We start from the raw sequence: 19994 nt of genomic DNA on the forward strand, positions 1-19994 counted from the left end.
AGGATCATTGTCGCCCTCACATAAGCCCGCCATCAGTCCCTATCCTGAGCAAGATTATTTATGTACAGTAAAATCCCTTGTAACCGGCAATACCAAAACAACGGCACTTTCGGCTAGGAAAAAAAAAAAGTTTAAATCTGCCACATTGCCACAGTCTGGGCTGTCAGTTTTGAAACTTTAAGAAGGTCGCACGAATTTTCATTTTCAGTGGATATTCAAACCTAAAATTACTGTATTATTTGTATTGTGTTACGTGTTTTAATAAGGAAAATCCACACAGTTTTTATGTTTATTCAGTTATGAGCACGTGATAGAGAAATAAGCTTCACATGAAGTACGAGCTTTTTTTTTTTTTTTTTTTTGGTATATACAGCATTTATTCAATTAACTGACAAAATCTCGTATCATCTGGAACTAGTCTGGTCCCTTTGGTGCCGGATAAGAGGGATTCTACGGTATATTCTTATGGGGAATGTTCTACTTTAGATGTGGCAAAGTTGACTAACCTAACTCCATTGTCATTACTATAGTCGCAACGCTGTTATTTCTAGCGTGACTCCACCTCTTTGCTTACGTCTTAGGAAGTGAAGGCTCTATAAAGTCTAGGTAGGTAGTATCGTTCGCCATTTTTGTTCTTTCTTTCCCGAGCTACCATATGAGGAATCTATTTACCACACCGTTAAGCATTATCATGTCGTAGCTCCTATGATAATAAATCAAACGCACTGTAATTCAGCAATTAATTGAACGGCAAATTACGTCTTCGTGTGCTTTCTGCGAACGCCAACGAAATAGCCAAAATGGCGGGCGATTATATTAAGTATTTATCGAGTCTTAAGAAATGAATAACTTCTTCATAAGCGGATCACAAGACGCACACGTTTAAATGTAGCCGACCTGCAACGCGATTGGCTGCTGGAAATTAGAGCGATGGGACTATAGTTACGTGTAGGCTCTTTTTTCCAATAGTCAGTTTAAAAATATTCTCCCATCCTACTTTAGCATTGAAATCCCCCAATAAGATTTTCATGTGATATCTAGATAATTGATCAAAAGTGTGTTCCAATTCCTCGTAGGGTCGTCTTTCTCTTCTATAGGGGCTTGAGCATTTATAACTATGATATCGCACCATCTATCCTTAAGTACTATATATGATAACCTGTCACTAATAAATTCGATTTTTCTTACTGCTGATTTTATTCTTTTATGAACAAAGAATCCTGTTCCTAATTGGTGATTATTGTTTCCTTCCTCATAATACAACAAGTGATCTCCTATTAATGTGATATGCCATTCCCATCTAACCTAACTTTTTGCACTCCCACTAAGTCTATTCTATATCTAGCTAGTTCTTTCACTATTAATGTTACCCCCTCCTGTTCTATATAGACTTCTGACATTCCAAGTCCAAATTAATACTTTCACAAATTACTCTACATTTCACATGATTCAAATTGTTAGAGCACAACTGTTCAAAACAGGATTTATGTTCACAGTAACTCTTAGAATAAGCTCACGAGCAAACATTCTCATGGGGCAGGTAAGTTTTTTTTTCTTCCTCCACCATGTTAAAGTCAAAACAAGTGCTTATAAAATTTCTGGCCATTGGAGAGTAATTATGAGGATCTCAGAAAGTAAATTTTTTGAAGCTGCTTCATGGAAAGGTTTATTGGAACAGATACAGCAATTGTTGAGCTATTTTTCAACATATTCCCCACCGGAATTAACACATTTGCCATACCGTGGGATCATCAGAGAGGTGCAGACGGCTGTCACACACTGGTTCTGATCCCAGGCGGCTGACTTCTACAATACAGGAATACAAAAGTTGATGCTATGGTGTGACAATGTCTCTGTTTCGGTGGTGAATATGTTGAAAAACAGCTCAACAATTGCTGTATCTGTTCCAATAAATTGTGTTTTCTTCTGACATTATTAACATGGTGAAAGAAAACAAATTAACTTTTTTTATCTGCTCCAATGAGAACGTTTGCTCGTCAGTGATGGTCTGAAGTAACTCTGTGTATGTAACAACGGGAAGAGACTAACTGTCATTTCACATACAAAAACGATCAATTTGACAAGAACAGTTACCAACAGCCAAAACAATGATTTTTTTGCTACACTCAGAATGCAGGGATGTTGACGAGGAGCAATCTCCAACATACTGTGATGCAGTTGTGTGGAAATGTTGGCATACCTTAAAATACAACACAACACTATCCTTGATACACAGACTTCGGGACAGAAAAGAGAAGAAACCAGATTACTGTAGAGCAGCCGATTGTAGAGTTTGAAAACAAGGTAAAGATGAAACCAAGAAATAAAACCACAACCAAGGAAGGAAAATAAAGTCACAAGAATGAAGACGAAACCAAGGATTTCTGTTTTCCAAAAACATATGTCAAGTTCATTAAATGATACAGTCGAAAGAAGAAAAACCAAAGAAATTATACAACTTAATTTATGTCCATCTATAATAATCTCAATTCTTGTAATATACAGCACTCAGAATACCAATTATATGAGGAGTGTTTTTATTTTTTTACAGGAGTCACAGATTTCAGAAGCATTCTGACTTTTGATCAACATAAATAGAGTAACAAAATTAAACCTCTCTGAAAACAAAAAAATATATGTTTACTGTTTCCTGAAATAATAAATACAAATGATGTGATTAGGAAGTTGTTACAGCAGATTAAATTCGAAAGTAGAAAGGTAAAACATTTCTAAGAAGTTTACACGTGATATTTCAAGGATTCCAACTAAGTATGTATGTATCCTTTAGTGTGACTAATTAAGTATTCTTATGGGATATTGACATTTAAAAAGAGAGAATAGACAAATGCGTGACAATAGAAACAAAATGAAGTAAGAAAAATATGAGGAAATGTTCTTACAGTTGCTCAACTTATTACACTACTGTAACAGAGAAGAAACAGTCTCATATAGAGTTGCAGACTTAACACATTTCCAGGTTAGATACATTAGTTGAAATTACTTAAATCACGAAATTTTTAAGTTCTCTCTTTTGCATGCATATCAGTACATTCGTTAGTTTGCACGAAAACAGATTCAGTAAAATAAAGGTAGCTTGATATGTACAAGACAAAACACCCTACTCCAAGAAACTTATCAGTAGAGCCTAGAAGTTCACGCATTATTTTGGCTAAAATAGGCAGGCAAATAGACACTTAAAATTCTGGAAATAGGCATTTAAAAATTCCGAAGATATACAGTAAAATCACCAAAATAGTAATTAAATATGGCTTATTTAATAATATCTCTGTCACATTTCATCCCTTTTACTTTTCTTAGTTACAATATTGTAATTCAGTTTTTTTATTAATTAGAAAGAATGATTTTAAGTAATGTAAAATATTTTATGCAACATCACCAAGTATTGAGCTTGTTAGAGCACTTTCTTCTTCTAAACAAGTATTTACATAATCTAAAAAAAATTTGTTTTTTATAAACTAACAACTGGAATGCGTTACTTCAATTAATGTGTTTGTCAAGTATACAATGGTTTTACAAAGTGGGGGCCATTTGTGCTCCTAGACTACAGCTTGAAAACACTGTATTAATTCAAGTGTGGATGTAATGTTCTCTCTAACTGGACAGACTATAAAGAAATACTAATATTAAAGGAAAGATTACAATCATTATACAAACGAAACTAATTGAAGGTTCAATCTAACATATACTCAAATTTAATGTGTCTTCAGGTTTAGTTACTGCACACGAGGTTAGCATGGGGAGGGCAACTATGAAATTTCTGTGCTTACGTCATTCAAAATTAGGGGAAACACTACACAAATCTATTAGGGTACACGTTTAATCTATAAGGATTTTGTTTCTGAAAACGTTTGTTTGCAATATTTACACAATACTGATTCTAGGGAATAAAACATAATCTACTCTCAAAAATAATCGACTATTTTAAATGCTCATTCATTTTAAGTTAGTAGAGGACAGTAATGCTGTTTTGGTCTGCTTGTACACATGCATATTAAGTTTTATGTTAGTCTTCAACACACATTTTCCTAAACACAAACAACGCAATCCAAAAGTAACACAGTATATACAAAATAACACACTTCTTTTAACAAATTAAATACATTGTTCAGAAATGTTCCTATACATTTACACCCTGATCTAAAATATTATCCCTGTCACTAGTTTCTTTTAATTATACACAGTGGGACAAAAGTTGCTCGGCCGATATTTGAAAATGAGTGATCAGGCTGTTAAACATGAGATGTAGTGTTTCTAACTGCGCGTGTGCCATGGATATTGTTATACAGAGTGACTCACGAGGATTTACAGTCCCTTACAGAGCTTATTTCCACAGACATTCTGACCAAAAAATGTCAAACATTTGTCCTAATCTCAATATTTTTAGAATTACACTAATTTGAAGTTGTTTGCAAAATACCTTTATTCTTGTGTTTTAATTCATAGTAGAATTCCATAGTTGCTTCGAACAGTCCCTTTTTTTTTTTCCTTCGATTTTTAACTACAAAATTACATATGTAATCTTCATCTTACGATGTTTGGTGACGTATACACGTGTATACGTCACTAAACATCGTAAGATGAAGATTACATTTGTAAAGTTTCTTTCAACCCATAAGCAGTGCTGACTAGATCAGACGTTATGGACAGTACTCTATAACAGAGTCGCCAGTATGAAAGGATAATTCCAGGCCTTTGGCGTGAGACGAACTCGATAGCTCAGTTGTGGAGCGCCTGACCGGAGAACAGGAAGTCGCAGGTTCGATTCCCGCTCGAGGTTGTGAAATTTTTCCTTCATACTATGGCATGATTGTGACTATAATAGTATTTAAATTCATTACAAAATTACGTTTTCTTATGCATTTATCACAACAATTGTTACAATTCTTTAACACTGTACATTAGGATGCATAATTAAACTGTAAAGAATCAAATTCCTAAAGTCGTATGATTTGTAACAATTTTTGTGATTAGTGCTTAAGAATGATTTCATTTTTAGTTAAAAATTGAAAAATAAAATCTGTACAAAGCAATTAACAACACATTTTTAGCTTCAGAACACTTGCCAATTAAAGAAATGACACTTCTGAATAGTTCATTCTCTATTTGTAATATTTTTTTACTCTTAAAACTAAAGAAAAGTAGTATTTTACTAACAACTTCAAATTAATGTAACTTTGAAAATATTGAGAGTAGGACAAATGTTTATATAACATTTTTTGCTCAGAATGTCTTCGGAAATAAGCTCTGTAAGTGATGGTAAATCCTCGTGAATCACCCTGTATAATTTGTAAGTTGGAAATTAATTTAACAGATTAGTTAGTATCCTCTATGTGCAAATTAATCGTCAAAACCTGTTCCTCACTTGAGTGCCGATTGTGACTACAGTGTTGTTTTGATAAGTTAAGATTAAAAGACTCATTTTTACAATAGAAAGAAGTATAAATAAATATCTAATTTTCCATTTATATATATATTTTTTTTGTCTTTCTTATTTAAATCTCAAATTTCGGGTAAGTGACTTTTGCCCCATTTTGTATATAGTCATGTTTCATTTTAAATTGTGGCAATATTGTTATATATTCCCATGAAGAAAAATATTACACATTTGGTTATTTCCAATATTTCGTAATGTAGGTAACTTAAAAGTGAAATAATAAAAAAACAAATAGTGTATAAAAACTTACCTAGCAACACAAAGACCATTAATGTACTCAAAAGAGAGGAAATGTGGCCTAACAAAAACATGAAAATCCGGACAGCAATGTTTGTTCAAGGACTCTGTCAACAGAAGGAACTGAACAGTTTCCTACTTTGTCTGAACAAATTTAGGTTTGAAATGTATACATCCTGATATGGGTTTCTGTTATCTCCATGCATAATTAAAACAGCAAAAAGAATGGATTTTTTTTTTCCGAAATTTTTAAGATGGATTTGAAATGATAGAACAACGAACAACTGAACATGAACTACTTCTCCAGTTTCACTGCATGACATTTTTGCAGTCTCTTTTGTCCCTAAGTTCGAACTGCTTTTTAGGCTGCATTTATGAGATACTTTCAGTAACCTTGTGCTGTCCATTCTTTCTTCCACATGAATTTTACAATGCACTTCATCTTTTTAATTTTTCTCTTTTGTTAGCTTGTATAATATGTTACCAGCAAACCAGTTCAACAATCTATTTCCAAAGAATTAATAATCTTGGAACTTTTCGTAGTGTACTTCCACAACACTGTTCAAGATCCGTCACTGTTCCATCAATTTTAATTTTAATATATGTACTTCCCTATTTTCCCCAACATGAATTCAATTTATCATTTTACAAACATGCTGAAATTTATGCAGTTCGTTATCAACATCTCAATTGTCTAGAACTCCTTTTATATGGCATCCCATGTAGTGAAATGCTTTCCTCTGTGAGGGAAGTACAGCTAGGAGGCCAGTGTCCTAGCTTTATGGCACGCAAAAGAACCCTATCCTCCAAGCAAAATCTATATCCAGGTATGTTTTCCCATCCTCAAAATTGCTTCTCATAACCCCATTTACCAACCTAAAATTCGTAACAGTCATTAAAACTCCCTGAATGATATAAATATGACAACTGATGGAACAGTGGCGTTAATTTAGCGTGAACTGTTATTCACAGTTTTTACAGAATGGAACAGAACATTTCAGAAGGCGTATAATTCATCTTTTCTCTGTAACTGGGGAAAGGAGATCTAGAGTTACTGGGGGGGAGGGGGGGTTGATTTTAATTTCCTTTATTTTCTCTCCAACTCAACTTCGTTATAACTAGGGTTAGGATTCTTAGGTAAATAAATATTTTATTTGCACTGTAATAGAAACTCGTAATTGTGTTTTAAGTTTCAGCAAGGTCACCTGAGCATATATTTTAAATTTTATTTCACATAAAAAAAACACATTTTTTTTAAATTAATATTTTAAATGTAAATACATATTTTCAAATATTCATATAAAACACATAAAAAAAAACTTTTCATCAAATAATTTTCGATAAAAGCCCAATTTCAGAATAATCATCACCCCACTGTCCAGTGCAGTTGCTTAGACGTGACAGCTGGCAATTGTTTTTCGAAATTGCCTGTCTATGGACCTGTGGTTTGCTCTCTCGCCATAAGCGGTAAGAGTTGTCACCACTAAAAAATTGTACTGTAACACACATAAACACTGATGTGTCATTTAGGAGTGCCTTGTAAGTTATCATAACGCTAATTCAGGAAGCAATTATAATTTCATAAACATCAGGTGCCTCTGTTTTCGTTTTCAATCATGAACATATCTGTAGGGAGTGCATGTTGTTTCTGAATGGCCAGGGAGCTTTCCCCCCCCCCCCCCCAGTACAAGGCAGTGTTCCGCGATAATCAACAAGTAATTTGTGATGGACAACTTGAGAATGAATCTCATTTATATTCACATAAAATAATTGAAACATAATTCAATATTTTTCCTCGTTTTGTCTCATATTTTCTCGATTTTTAGCACCTAAAAATCCGAACCCTAGTAATAACAGTAATATTCTGGAGTAGAGTTGGGTCTGTCATTACACCAACAGCCTACTGACAGACTCCAGCTTCAGGCAGATGGGAGGTTTATCTGTGCAACTTTCAAATGACCCTGGGATCTGCTCAGCCTGCTCTAGAATTCAGAACTGGATCTTTGCTGAATATGGGAGGAGGGAGTAAGAAGTGGTGACTTCACCACCTCCAACCAAGGCAGAAAAGGAAGAGTAGCTGTACTCCCTGGGTATCTACTATTGTGTCGCGTTGTACTTACATGGCTGCGCAGCTTCTCGAGTTGCTCCTGCTCCAGCTGCTCGCGCCTCGTCTGCGCCAGCTCCAGCTTGTTCTGGATCTGGGTCTCCAGCTGGTTCACCTTCTCTAGCATGCCCGTCCGAACCCGCTGCACCTGCTCCTCCTGTCCGCCGCACACACTCAGCACTCAGTACAACCATGCAGCAGTGCACAAGCTCCATGCTACTTACAACTTCCCCACTTTCATATTACTAACGAGAAGGCTCACCAAGAGATTATGGATTTTCACAACGATTTTTCGCCCTTATGTTCCATTTGAAATAAGAAACCTCCCTATAAATTTCTACATCCGGAGAAAGCCTAGCCTTCGAGATATGATTTTTCAAAATAATCGGAAGTTCTCCGATAGGGTTTTGTTACTTGGCATGAATATTAGTTAGTTAGTGAACCCTTTCCAGCCCAACGATTCCATATGGCATCATACACTTTACCTGCTCTGAGAATGCATGTAAAATGCCAAATGACTCCATATGTTATCATAGCCATATTCTTAGTTATTTTTAAGATAGCTGGCACCCCTGAAAACCCGAAACAAAACACTTTTGGGCAGCGTTTCTCCTTCATGTCAAAATATTTTTTTTTTTTAATTTTCAATTTAATTTGGGCAGGAAAGGGTAAAGGGCGTGTCAGCTACTACTGCTATTTGTGCCCTTATTTAAAATCCTTCAAAAATAAAAAACACAAGCAATACAATAAGCTGAATGCTAACACGAACTAAATAGTAATATACGTTACAAGAGCGGTATGTTGACGTTTTCATGGTCGAGGAAAAGATTGAAAAAGCGAAACGTAGTTGAGCTTTTTTAATTTCCGAGAACATGAAAACAAACATACCGCTCGTGTATCGTACATTATTTTGTGCGAAGATCGTTTATTACATACCTCAAAGACGAATTTCTAATTAGTTGCAATGAAATCTCCATCTTGGTTTCTATTCAATAACGGCAACTTCGGAAAACTTAATATCTTTCTTCAACATTGTTGCCATAAAATGTTTTCTGTGTTTACTATACTCCAGCAGGCCGTGATATACATCTGTCTTTTTTTTCCTCCCAGTCTATAAATGCGAACTTAAAACAAACGGTAAGGTTATGTAATGATTTATTTTTCATTTTAATATTTTAACAATATTATTTATATAACATATTGCAGTAATAACATCCGCATCTGGAATCTTGTTGATTTTTTCACGGCTTCCTTAATGTTACTTGTATCAGGAATGCAATAAGTTTCGTGGAGTAGTAGACTTTACTTAATTTTTGCAAATATTTAAAAACAATAATTAACATTGCAATTTAGGTGAAATTGCAGTGGTAAGTTTCCAATTTATAATTATAACTATGTTAAACGTCTCTAAAAATAATATGTTAAAAGCCTAAAGCAGTAAAATGAATATCGCGCTTAAGCGGTAAGAAGAGGGAAATTGTTATGTGTGTTACGTTGGGAATACTGAATGTGGTATTTCACACTTACCGCGTATTGGTTCTGTGCGGAAAACAAGCAAATACGCACGATCTCGCACAAAAATGTTGACAGATTAAAAACGAAGTGCTCAAATATAGTATTAACATCTAATATATAAAAGTGAATGTGGGTATGTATGAATGTGTGTATGTTCTCTATACAAATCTACACGCTTTGACCGATATGTGCCAAAGTTTGTACATTTAACCTTTATAACAAGGAGAAAAACATAGGCTACATTAAAATTGTGCAAATGGACGTTAAATTAATTAAAAAATAAAAATAAATACGATCAAACATTCATGTGTAATGCTAAAAAGCAATCTTATATAGTCAATTGTTTTTTATTATTGTCTGTTGTATTCAACATCGACTTTCACAAGGCCGTGAAAATTATAACACGAAATTAAATAACATTGCTGATACATATCATGAAGGCTAAAACTAGATAATTCGTGCAATCAGTAGGCCCTACATGTTGATTCGATGCTGAAACTGATCAGAAAGAGGAAAAGGAATCATATTTTCTTTAGGTTTTACTTTGTTCATAGTTTGATTTTTCTATTATTTTAATTGTATTTCTGGTGGTGTGAAAGAGAAGGCCTAATGGCCTTAACTACACGAGAATAAATGAATGAATGAATAAATAAATAAAATAAAAAAATAAAATTAATTAATTAAAAAAACTGTTGAACCTCAGGCACATGAGACATGTTTTATTTTCGGTGCCTGATTAGAACTGTTTTATATTGAGTTAATGCTGGCAGACATTTCGCTAAGGAGTTCATCAATTCATGTAAGTGACGTTAAGTAAAGATTCATCTTAGCTTAGTAAAGAAAATTCGTTTTGGTTGTCTATAGTTAGGTTTCCGAGATTTCCGAAAATGTAATAACCAGTTTAATTAAAAATAGAAGCAGAAAGAAAAACCTGTGCAACACCAGGTACTTTCAGCTAGTTAATCATAAAATGAACAGTTCTCAGACCCTAGATAGTGTTGAAAAGGGACGATAAAATAATGAAAGAAACGCCACCAAAAACAAATAATTATAAGGCGCATTTCAAGCACGAATATTATATTGCATCAGATAGATGTGATAAAATTGCAGTCCTTAACACATAATCAATTTTCATCTCCTAGATATGTAAAGTTTAAATATGGGTGGCATAAAGCCAGGCACCTTAACAACAAACCTGATAATTTGTTACTCCTATAGAATTCTGTTTTCACATTGATGTACAGAACTGCTTTAAAGCTGACAGTTAGAAAGTTATTTTTCTGAAATGTTCATGGCGCAAAGTTCCACTGTGTTTTGAACACATTCACAACGATTTCCACCACTGTGATCAATACAAAAATACTTTTAGGTATGCTTACATTTCCTTACCATTTTTTCGTAGAATTTTCTATAGTCAATTCCATGAATATTATCTATGTGATACATCATTTTCGTAACTTATATTATTTAAGGAGATTTATTGCCTGATATGTCTAGCACATAGCACTGTTTGCATTAGCTGTTATAGCTCTGGATTGAAAAATTTAAAAAAATCTTATCTCGAAAACTAGGCCCTTTCCAGATGTATAAATTTATAGGGAGGTTTCTTATTTCAAATGGAATGAATGGGGGAACAATCGTGAAAATCCATTATCACTTGGTGAGGCTTCCTTGTAAGTCTGTGCAATTCCACAAGTATGTGAATGTAACATCACACGAAATACATCAAGTGCCATTTTATTATCCTAAACCTTCAGTGTGTTGAAACATTTCTTTTATGTCGTTTACCATTCTACACATAGTCCTAGTCTTCCTCACCTTACCAGGTTTCCTAGTATTCCTAAGGCAACATGCATCAACCTTGGTTAAAAAACATAGTAACCATGGGTTACGAAATCATGGTTAAAATGTAATTTTTGCGCACCTTCATAATCACCGGTTATTTACACGTGGTTAGCGACTCCTCATTTAACCAGGGCAAAGTTGGTGATGGTACAATGTTTCTACCAAGTGACAGAAGAAAAGTATTCATACCTCCACAAAACTGACAGTCATCATCTAAAAGCAGCTGTCCTTACTCCTTTCTGCATTAAAATATACTTCGACTTATCGAAAATTAATACCTATTGTTATTCCAATTAGTTTACTTATAATTAATTTTTGTTGTTTTTTTTTAATACTGAATTATAAGCGTCTCAATTTTCAAAGTTTACAAAATCTTTCTTTAAATTTATATTTAATTTATTCCTGACAGATTCATGTAAAATATGACACATGTTTTTCATTTTTTCCAATTACTTTTTGAGAAAAAAATATTTACACCTTTTAGTTGTTAATTTTCAATTTTCTTAAATTTATCACATCCTCAACACATGGCGATTTGAATACTTTGAATAGCAGAAGAAAACACATGTGTCAGTTTACTTCACATGCTTTTGTAGACTTTTGTGCAAAATGTCACTGAGATTGGAGAAAAACTGCATTCATTAGAGCATTTTGAATGTTACAAAATGTTGAAAATTGGAAAATCAAGTCTCAAAGTACAGCATGTATATGATATATGCTATCGATATCTTTCCTTCCTATACAGGTCTACCACATACATTTTTTTTTCCTACATAACAGCGCGAAATATGAACTGACTGAAAAGTAAAATTAGTTAGAATGAAGAACAAAGTCTGTCAGAATGACAGCTGAGTGTCAGTTTAAAGGGCAGCAGTTCCTCACACACGCTGGTCCCTTTTTTTTTTTCCGTTATTTTCACTGATCCATAGTCTTAAGTGGCAATTTTAACTGGTGGTCACACTAACCAATACTGATGCACGTGGCCATTAGCAGAAAATTTCCAGATGAAGTGATGTGATTACTATACTATTATTAATTATAAAAAGAGTGGAGTGCAGACAAGAGAAAGAGAGTGGTCAAGTGGAATAACTAGAAAGAACATGGCCAAGGGACAGAAAAGACATAAAGAAATAGGACAACACAACCGTTTATTTTCATTTAATACTTGGGTAACCCAACTCCCAAATATCAAGGCACTTTTAAAAAGCTCATGATGTTAAGAGAGATTTGAATTTGTTTTCGAAAATATCTCCATGTAAATGCGAAGTTGCAAAGTAGCATTTCACATCAAAGTCTCTACCCTTAAAAAATAAACTTGTTACTGCTAGCACTTGAAGTGCAATTGAAGTGAATGCACTAACTCTAATATTTAGCACTCTTTGATATAGAGAAAACAGAAACTTTAAGCTTCTGGCATGCAGTGCACATCAAGACTATAAGAACTTAACAGTCAGTGATGCAGTTAACGTCTGGATGGCCAAAAGGGTCTAGCATAGCATTTGTTACTTCGTAATATAACTTCCATTTCATCTGTCTCAAGGTGAAGACAAAATTTAAAGCGACACCAATTATTTTATTGCTTTCAAAATAAGGAATTTCAGCCTATTATAATAGAATTATCATGCCAATTAACGACAGAAATGGATCAGGTGTGGGTGTGTAGGATGGTGTTCAAAATCTAACTTTTGGACTTGTAGAAAGGCAGTTAAAATTATGTTTCGCACAAATTCAATATGCTTGTAAGATGCCTTCCTACTCAACTCCGACCTAGACCCTCCTGCCAAGCAGAGTGGACGGATGTGTAGACTCACATGTTCCTTCAGCCTATCCAACATTTTCTTAATATTCTCGTCTCGCTGGGCAGTGGCTGTCTTGAGCTTCTCCTCTACAGCATTCCTCACTTCGTTCGTCTGCATTTCTAGTGACAGTCTTGTCTTCTCCACGCTCTCCAACTGAAACAGATCATGCATCATTCACATGGTCGACAACTTACAGAATAATGTAATGTTTCCGAAATATAAAAAAAATCTATACTTCTCTCTTAATCACCATTAAATCGAGAAAAATTCGTTTCGGCACCGGGAATCGAACCCGGGACCTCTCAGCTCTGCGCACTGAGAGGTTCCGGAACGAATTTTTCTCGATTTAATGGTGATAATACATATTGACTACTTCATAGTAATCGTGTTAAGGCTAGTTCACAATAAACCGGGAACGAGAACCAGAATGAAAATGAGAAGCAGAGGACGTGAATAGCAAAATTTTTGATTCACAATAAACCGAGAACGTAGACGACTATGCATATCGATATGCATGTCAATAGCAATATGTAAAGTCGATATTACGCATTCTGATGTTATTTGTGTATAATTGACAAATGGCGTTCTCTCATGAGTACAAGGCAGCCAACATAAACACAGGTTAACCAACTTCGAAATTTCAACTGAAACATTTCATTAGGTACGGTACTATAAATATGCCCATGCATCTTTATTATCGCAACCTATTTTAAGTATACCATAACGTAAAATAATTAGAGAAGAAACATTTGTAATAGAACAAAAATGAACACAACAGTAGTTATTGAAATGAAGCATGAATATGTAGTATGTAATACAATCAATACAGTAATAAAATATGATTCGCTTCCGATCGGTGTTCAAAGATGCAGCTATTGAAAGCTACGTATTCTCCTTCATCTTCTCATCTTTATACGAGGCGCGCCGCTCATCGTAAACGTGAGGATTTTCCTCAACACTCAACATTAGAATCTCAGCAAATAAAACTTGCTCCATGATGCACAGCACAGAACAAAATAATGCATAGGTTATGTCATGGTCTTCTTGCTACAAAATATACGACGACAAAATAGCTTTTAGATGGTAATAGAATGAATCTAGTGGGCTGTGATCGGAAATGTGAACGCCAAAGTTGAAACTTGGCCAACTCTCCGTTCCCGATCCTGGGCTCCGGCAAGCTTTTCGTTAATTGTGAATGCTCACATTTAAATGTACACATTTTAACAATTTTACCGTTTTCGTTCCGATTCTCGTTTCCAGTTTATTGTGAACCAGCCTTTAATATTCAATGAGTATGGCGAGACCTCATATAATGAATATTTGATGTATTCCCTCTTAATATTTCAGTAACATAATAGTTTATTGGAATGCAAACCTCCTGCATATGGCAAGAACTAATAGCAGATCACTGTGACATAGTACTATCGCTGTCCTGCATGACACAGCTTTCTTAGAGATTGAAGCAGTATGGGATGAAGATAAATGCAAGCAAGATGAAGACCATGGTTACAGGAAGAAAATGAAGAAGGTAAACGTGCAAATTCTAGAGGCAGTACAACAACTAGACAGTTTCAAATACTTAGGGTGTACTATAATAAGGAATAAAATGAGCTGCTACCAGGAAGTCAAAAGGAGAAGAGCAATTGCGAAGGAAGCTTTTAATAGAAAAAGAAGCATCTTCTGCGGACCTCTGGAAAAGAACCAAGGAAGAGACTAGTGAAGTGCTTTGTGTGGCATTGTATTGGGCAGAAACATGGACATTACGACGAAGTGAAGAGAAGCAAATAGAAGCATTTGAAATATGGATATGGAGAAGAATGGAACGTGTGAAATGGACAAACAGAATAAGAAACGAAGCTGTGTTGGAAAGAGTGGGTGAAGAAAGAATAATGCTGAAACTGATCAGGAAGAGAAAAAGGAATTGGTTGGATCACTGGCTGAGAAGAAACTGAATACTCAAGGGTGCACTGGAAGGAATGGTGAACGAAAGAAAAGTTCGGGGGAGAAGAAGGTATCAGATGATAGAGAACATTAAGGTATATGGATCGTATGTGCAAACTAAGAGGAAGGCAGAAAATAGGAAAGACTGGAAAATACTGGGTTTGCAGTGAAAGATCTGTTCTTAGGCAGAAAACTATAAAAGCGTGAGAAATCAGTTTCTTGATATGTTGCCGCTCAACACTGCACTACGAACTGCGTATTTATAATAACTGTACAGACAGAGGGAATGATTTGAGCTATTTTTTTGGGAGGGAGAGGGAGGAGGGGAGAACTTAGAATTCATTCCTTAATAACTAGCAAACACATGTTGTCTCCCGAGGGATTTCAGGAAAATAAAACCATCAGTATCTCAAAGCTGGTAACAGATTGCGGTCTTCTGGACTGATTTCCAGTTTATGGAGTGCATAATGGGTCTTTGTTTGCTGGGAGTTGTGAAGCCATTGAAGATCATGTGCAGGTTTGCTGGAAAGTGTACTTGGTTAGCTGAGAAGTGGTTGGAATGGGTCAAAGGAACAATCCTAGATGACAGCAGATATACTGAAATGCATTTTTGTCCATTCTTTTTCTTCTTATATACAGTTAAAGAAAATATACAGTCTTCCTCAGAAGAAGGCATTGTAGTTATTGTGTTGTTGTCGTTTTCTAATGCCAGGCGTTTGACAATAAAGTCATTTGACCTCTTGCACTCCAATATTTTTCAAAGATATTATCATGACTAGCCACTGAAGCACAGATTTGGAGGTGTTCCGAATCCATCTCTTGGTCTGTCTTGCACAATGGGCAGTTAGGGGACTGATATATTCCAATTCTATGCAGGTGTTTGGCCAAACAATCATGGCCTGTTGCCAATCTAAATGCAGCTACAGACGATTTTCGTGGTAAATCGGGAATTAACTGTGGATTTTGATGCAGAGAGTTCCATTTTTTCCCTTGGGATTGAGTTATCAAATTTTGTTTGTTGAAGTTTAAGTATGTAGATTTAATAAATCTCTTCACAGAGTAATACGTAGATTTAGTAACAGGTCTGTAAGTAGCAGTGCTGCCCTTCTTTGCTAAAGCATCCGCATTCTCGTTTCCCAGGATTCCACAATGGGATGGTATCCATTGGAATACAATTCTTTTATTGAGTGATATTAATTGAGAGAGCATTTTAGTTATTCCTGCTGTTTGAGATGAAGGTGTGTGTTTAGAGACGATTGATAGAATAGCTGCTTTGGAGTCTGACAATATAACTGCATTCCTAAATTTATTGATGTGGCATAGAAGATTCCTGAGACATTCATTTATTGCAATGATTTCACCATCAAAACTTGTTGTTCCATATCCAAGAGATCTATAAAGTGAGAAGAGACAGCACGTAACACCTGCACCGGCACCTTGTTCTGTGGAGATCAAGGATCCGTTGGTGTATAAATGAAGCCAGTTTTGTGGAGGGTATCTAATATTAATTGTCTCTAAAGACAATTGTTTCAGTATTTCAGTGTTTACTTCTGATTTCAGTATTTCTTCTGCTAAATTTAGATTATATTCTATATTTAATAGAGTTAAAGGGTTTGGTTTAATTTGTAAGTTTTCTTTTAAATTCGGGATATTGATTTTCTTTTTTAATTCTTGAACAATGGATATGAAACTTTTTTGAGTTTTCAACCTACAAAGAGGACTGTATGAATGCCAATTGTTACCTGGTAATTATTGTACATAAGCAGGAATACTCAAAACATGCAAATAACTGCACAAGATTGATTTTATACATTTCATTTCACTCAATTTGTGGCGTAAGTGTAAAAGGTATCTAAAACACTAACTTCTCTCTTTTGGTATCAACTTAATTCACACCCGCTTTATACTTATTTTCACCTCATACTGCTATTATACACTTTACTTAGTTTAAAAATAGTACTGCAATATACTGGCAGTTTGGCTTATTTGAAAGGCTGTGAACCAATGATATTTTCAAAAGATATGATTCCTTTTTTCTCTAGTACAAATCTCCAAAATCATGAAAAGAATTTTGCCTTTATTAAATTTTATTAACTGACAAAGGGGTTTCTTTTTTCATGCTGGAAATTCACTTCATAGGGCAAAAGCCTTCGTTTCATCTTTCAATGTGGGGCACATTGATTTTTTTACTGACAAGTGAGAGATGGGTTTGAGTTTGTATACCTTGGATCCAAAGCAAATAAGTTAAACTATTTGAATATGAATAACGTAACTTCTTAATTTGAATAATTCAAAACATTAACGGTACCAACTTGTGTTTTGATGGTCCAAAATTTCCAAAAAGGATTTATATTAAGCACGTAAAATCTGAGACTTTGCTCATAGACTCGCTTTGAGGAAGTTCCTTCTCAAGTATTGATATTGTGTATAACAGGTACAGATTTGTAACAACTAATATGTTATAAAGCAGTGTATCTTTATCTGCTGCCACTTTGCACCTTTTACAGAAAAGTATGACCATCAATAGAAAAGAAAATCCTCACTGGATTTAGGACCATAGTTTGGACATATTAAGTTTGATGTATTTCAAATACACCCAGAATTCAAACAAGTTAAATACGTGCTTTGGAAATGGAAACTTGAATATGTCTGTGTGCAGTACCAGTATTTTAACAACTAAATTCTTACATTTCACAAAATACGAGCATGAAGTTGTAAATAGACCCCAACTGCTTCAAAAAAAAAAAAAAAGCTACCACCATCGCAACCCAATTTTGTACAATTTCTTTGGAGTGATGTTATACAGGGAGTTTCATAATTAAACGCACGAAGTGGAAGAGTATGTTGGGGAGGCCAAATCAATTTTTTTTTTGTCAAACAACGTAGTGTCGAAATTGTATTAGTAAATAACTGTTAAAGTTAACACTAGAACTTTTTCTTAAATTATAACAATTGTTGAAAATGTTCGCCATTCATTTCCAAAGAAGGCTCATAGAAGCACGCCATGAATTCTCTTTTTTTCAATATGGTTGGAGTAACAAGAATTGTTTGTGCTGCTGCCATGATTCTGTGGCAGAGGTCCTCCTCGCTGTTGAATGTTGTAGCGTAAAAACGAAATTGTCCATTCAGATAAGATCTGGTGATCTTGGTGGCCAAGCAACTGGTTCAGCACCAACTATGGGAAGGTGTCATTTAATAAACATTTATGTGCCAATGATCTGGACAACCATCATGCTGGTAATACACACATCATCTCACTGTTAAGGGCACATCCTCAAGCAAGGGAGTGGGGGAGAGAATACTATAAAAAGTGGAGATAAATATCAACATTAAGACGGACTAATAGTAAAATGGGACCAATTGCTCATACAGACATAAGTTGACTGGCAACTACCACAGTGCTCAGCGCTAGTGTTGATTGCTCACTTTCAGGCACTATGCTATAACTTCGCCATCACTTAGCAGGGTAACGATGCATCACCAACTCAATGTTACCCGATAAATATGTCTTGGTCTCCCAACTACCCCATCCAGTTCGTGTATCGAATTCTGAAACATCCTGTATACAACACGCTTTGGTTAGAAGTGAGGATGGGACAGGCTCATATGCAAATGATATGGGCTTATTGTGAGACAGTGTTCTTTTACAGGCCTGCCACCTTAACTTCCCTCAACGAGGATGCCATGCTAAGGATGTTATCCTCCTCCGAAATCCATCCCCCTTGGCCAGGTCTGAATCTTAGAACCTCAGATCTATAAGCTATCACAGTAACCAATATATAAAACCAAGGATTAATGTACTGTCTGAGATACGTTAACACAAAATCCTGGCTCTGACTGTAAGCATTAGGAGTTGAAAAGTATTCGTAATATCAAGGCCCTCTAGTTCGTATACATACATGGTCCTTAAGTTTGGCCTTCAGGTCACTAATGTATGCTTCCCGCTTTTCAATATGCGTTTCCATCTTCTGTTCTAAAGCTTCTCGTGTTTGTGAAATAAACATGTTGGCTTGCTCATCTTTCTTCTTTGAGGCCTCTTCAATCTTCGACATTTTGGCAGCTAGAACTGCCATTTTGTTTGCTTCCAGAGACTGGAAAAGAAAAATGGAACTATGTAAAACATTAATTTACGTAAAATTTGAAGCATAGTTAAAAATAATTATTACAAATAGTTTAGCAGCTAAAGTGAAGGACAAGATCCTGCACATAGATTAGGAACATAAAAATGAAAACTGTAGAACTTTGCTATCAAAATGTACCACTTTATGTTGAAATTCCCAAACTGACTCTTACAGTATAAATAAGAATATAAGAAAAACATTGGGCCTCAGTAATTTTGTTAAACCTAAGAAGAAATTTGTCCCGTGTCGTGGCGTCGCGATCTAGGCATCCTGCCTAGGACTCGCGTTATGGAATGCGCGCTGGTTCGAGTCCTCATGGGAGAAGAAATTTTCTCATGAAATTTCGGCCAGTGTATGGGACCGGTGCCCACCCAGCACCGTGATGCACTTGGGGAGCTACGATAGGCAGCGAAATCCGGTTGCGAATACCAGCTATAACGGCTGGGGGGATCATCGTGCTAACCACGCGATACCTCCATTCTGGTTGGATGATCGTCCACCTCTGCTTCGGCATGTGGGCGTGAAGCCAGCAGCCGGCTGATCGGTCTAGGCTCTTTACGGGCTGTAGCGCCAAGGATTATTATTAAGAAGAAATTTAAGTTTTCAAAATTTAATTGCTGTCGTTTCTTGTCTACAGCAAAACTAGGTACATCATAAAATCAACAGTACAAACACTTGGAATTTGTATTATTTGCGTGTATGATCATTTCATTTCAAATGTTTGCAAATTTCCTGAAATGAAACAGCTGTCAATATTAATTTCAGGATATAATACAAAACTGAGGACAAGATTAACTACTTAACTATTAACCGACAACAAAAACTAAATGTAATATAGTGTACTGTAGCATAAATATTTTACATAAAAACTACGCATGCATGTGGTACTCTTAATTAAATTTAAGAAGGAATCTCAGAAAAATAAGTGCAGTGACCATATTTTACAAGAACCTGTATACACACAACAAACCAAGAAG

General features: G+C 35.2%; 1 protein-coding gene across 4 annotated transcripts in view; it reads right to left on the reverse strand.

Annotated features, from left to right (window-relative positions):
* Window positions 1-19994, reverse strand: part of stai (stathmin) — a 132628-nt gene that overhangs the window by 5802 nt on the left and 106832 nt on the right. For all 4 annotated transcript variants that reach the window (XM_069842354.1, XM_069842355.1, XM_069842356.1 and 1 more), the window contains exons 4-6: window positions 18796-18987; window positions 12968-13108; window positions 7813-7953 (exon numbers count right to left, since the gene is read on the reverse strand). In XM_069842354.1, coding sequence (XP_069698455.1) covers window positions 7813-7953; window positions 12968-13108; window positions 18796-18987 — 474 coding nt within the window. The remainder of the gene's footprint in view (window positions 1-7812; window positions 7954-12967; window positions 13109-18795; window positions 18988-19994) is intronic.

Source organism: Periplaneta americana, chromosome 12 (genome assembly GCF_040183065.1).
Source record: "Periplaneta americana isolate PAMFEO1 chromosome 12, P.americana_PAMFEO1_priV1, whole genome shotgun sequence".
NCBI lineage: Eukaryota > Metazoa > Arthropoda > Insecta > Blattodea > Blattidae > Periplaneta > Periplaneta americana.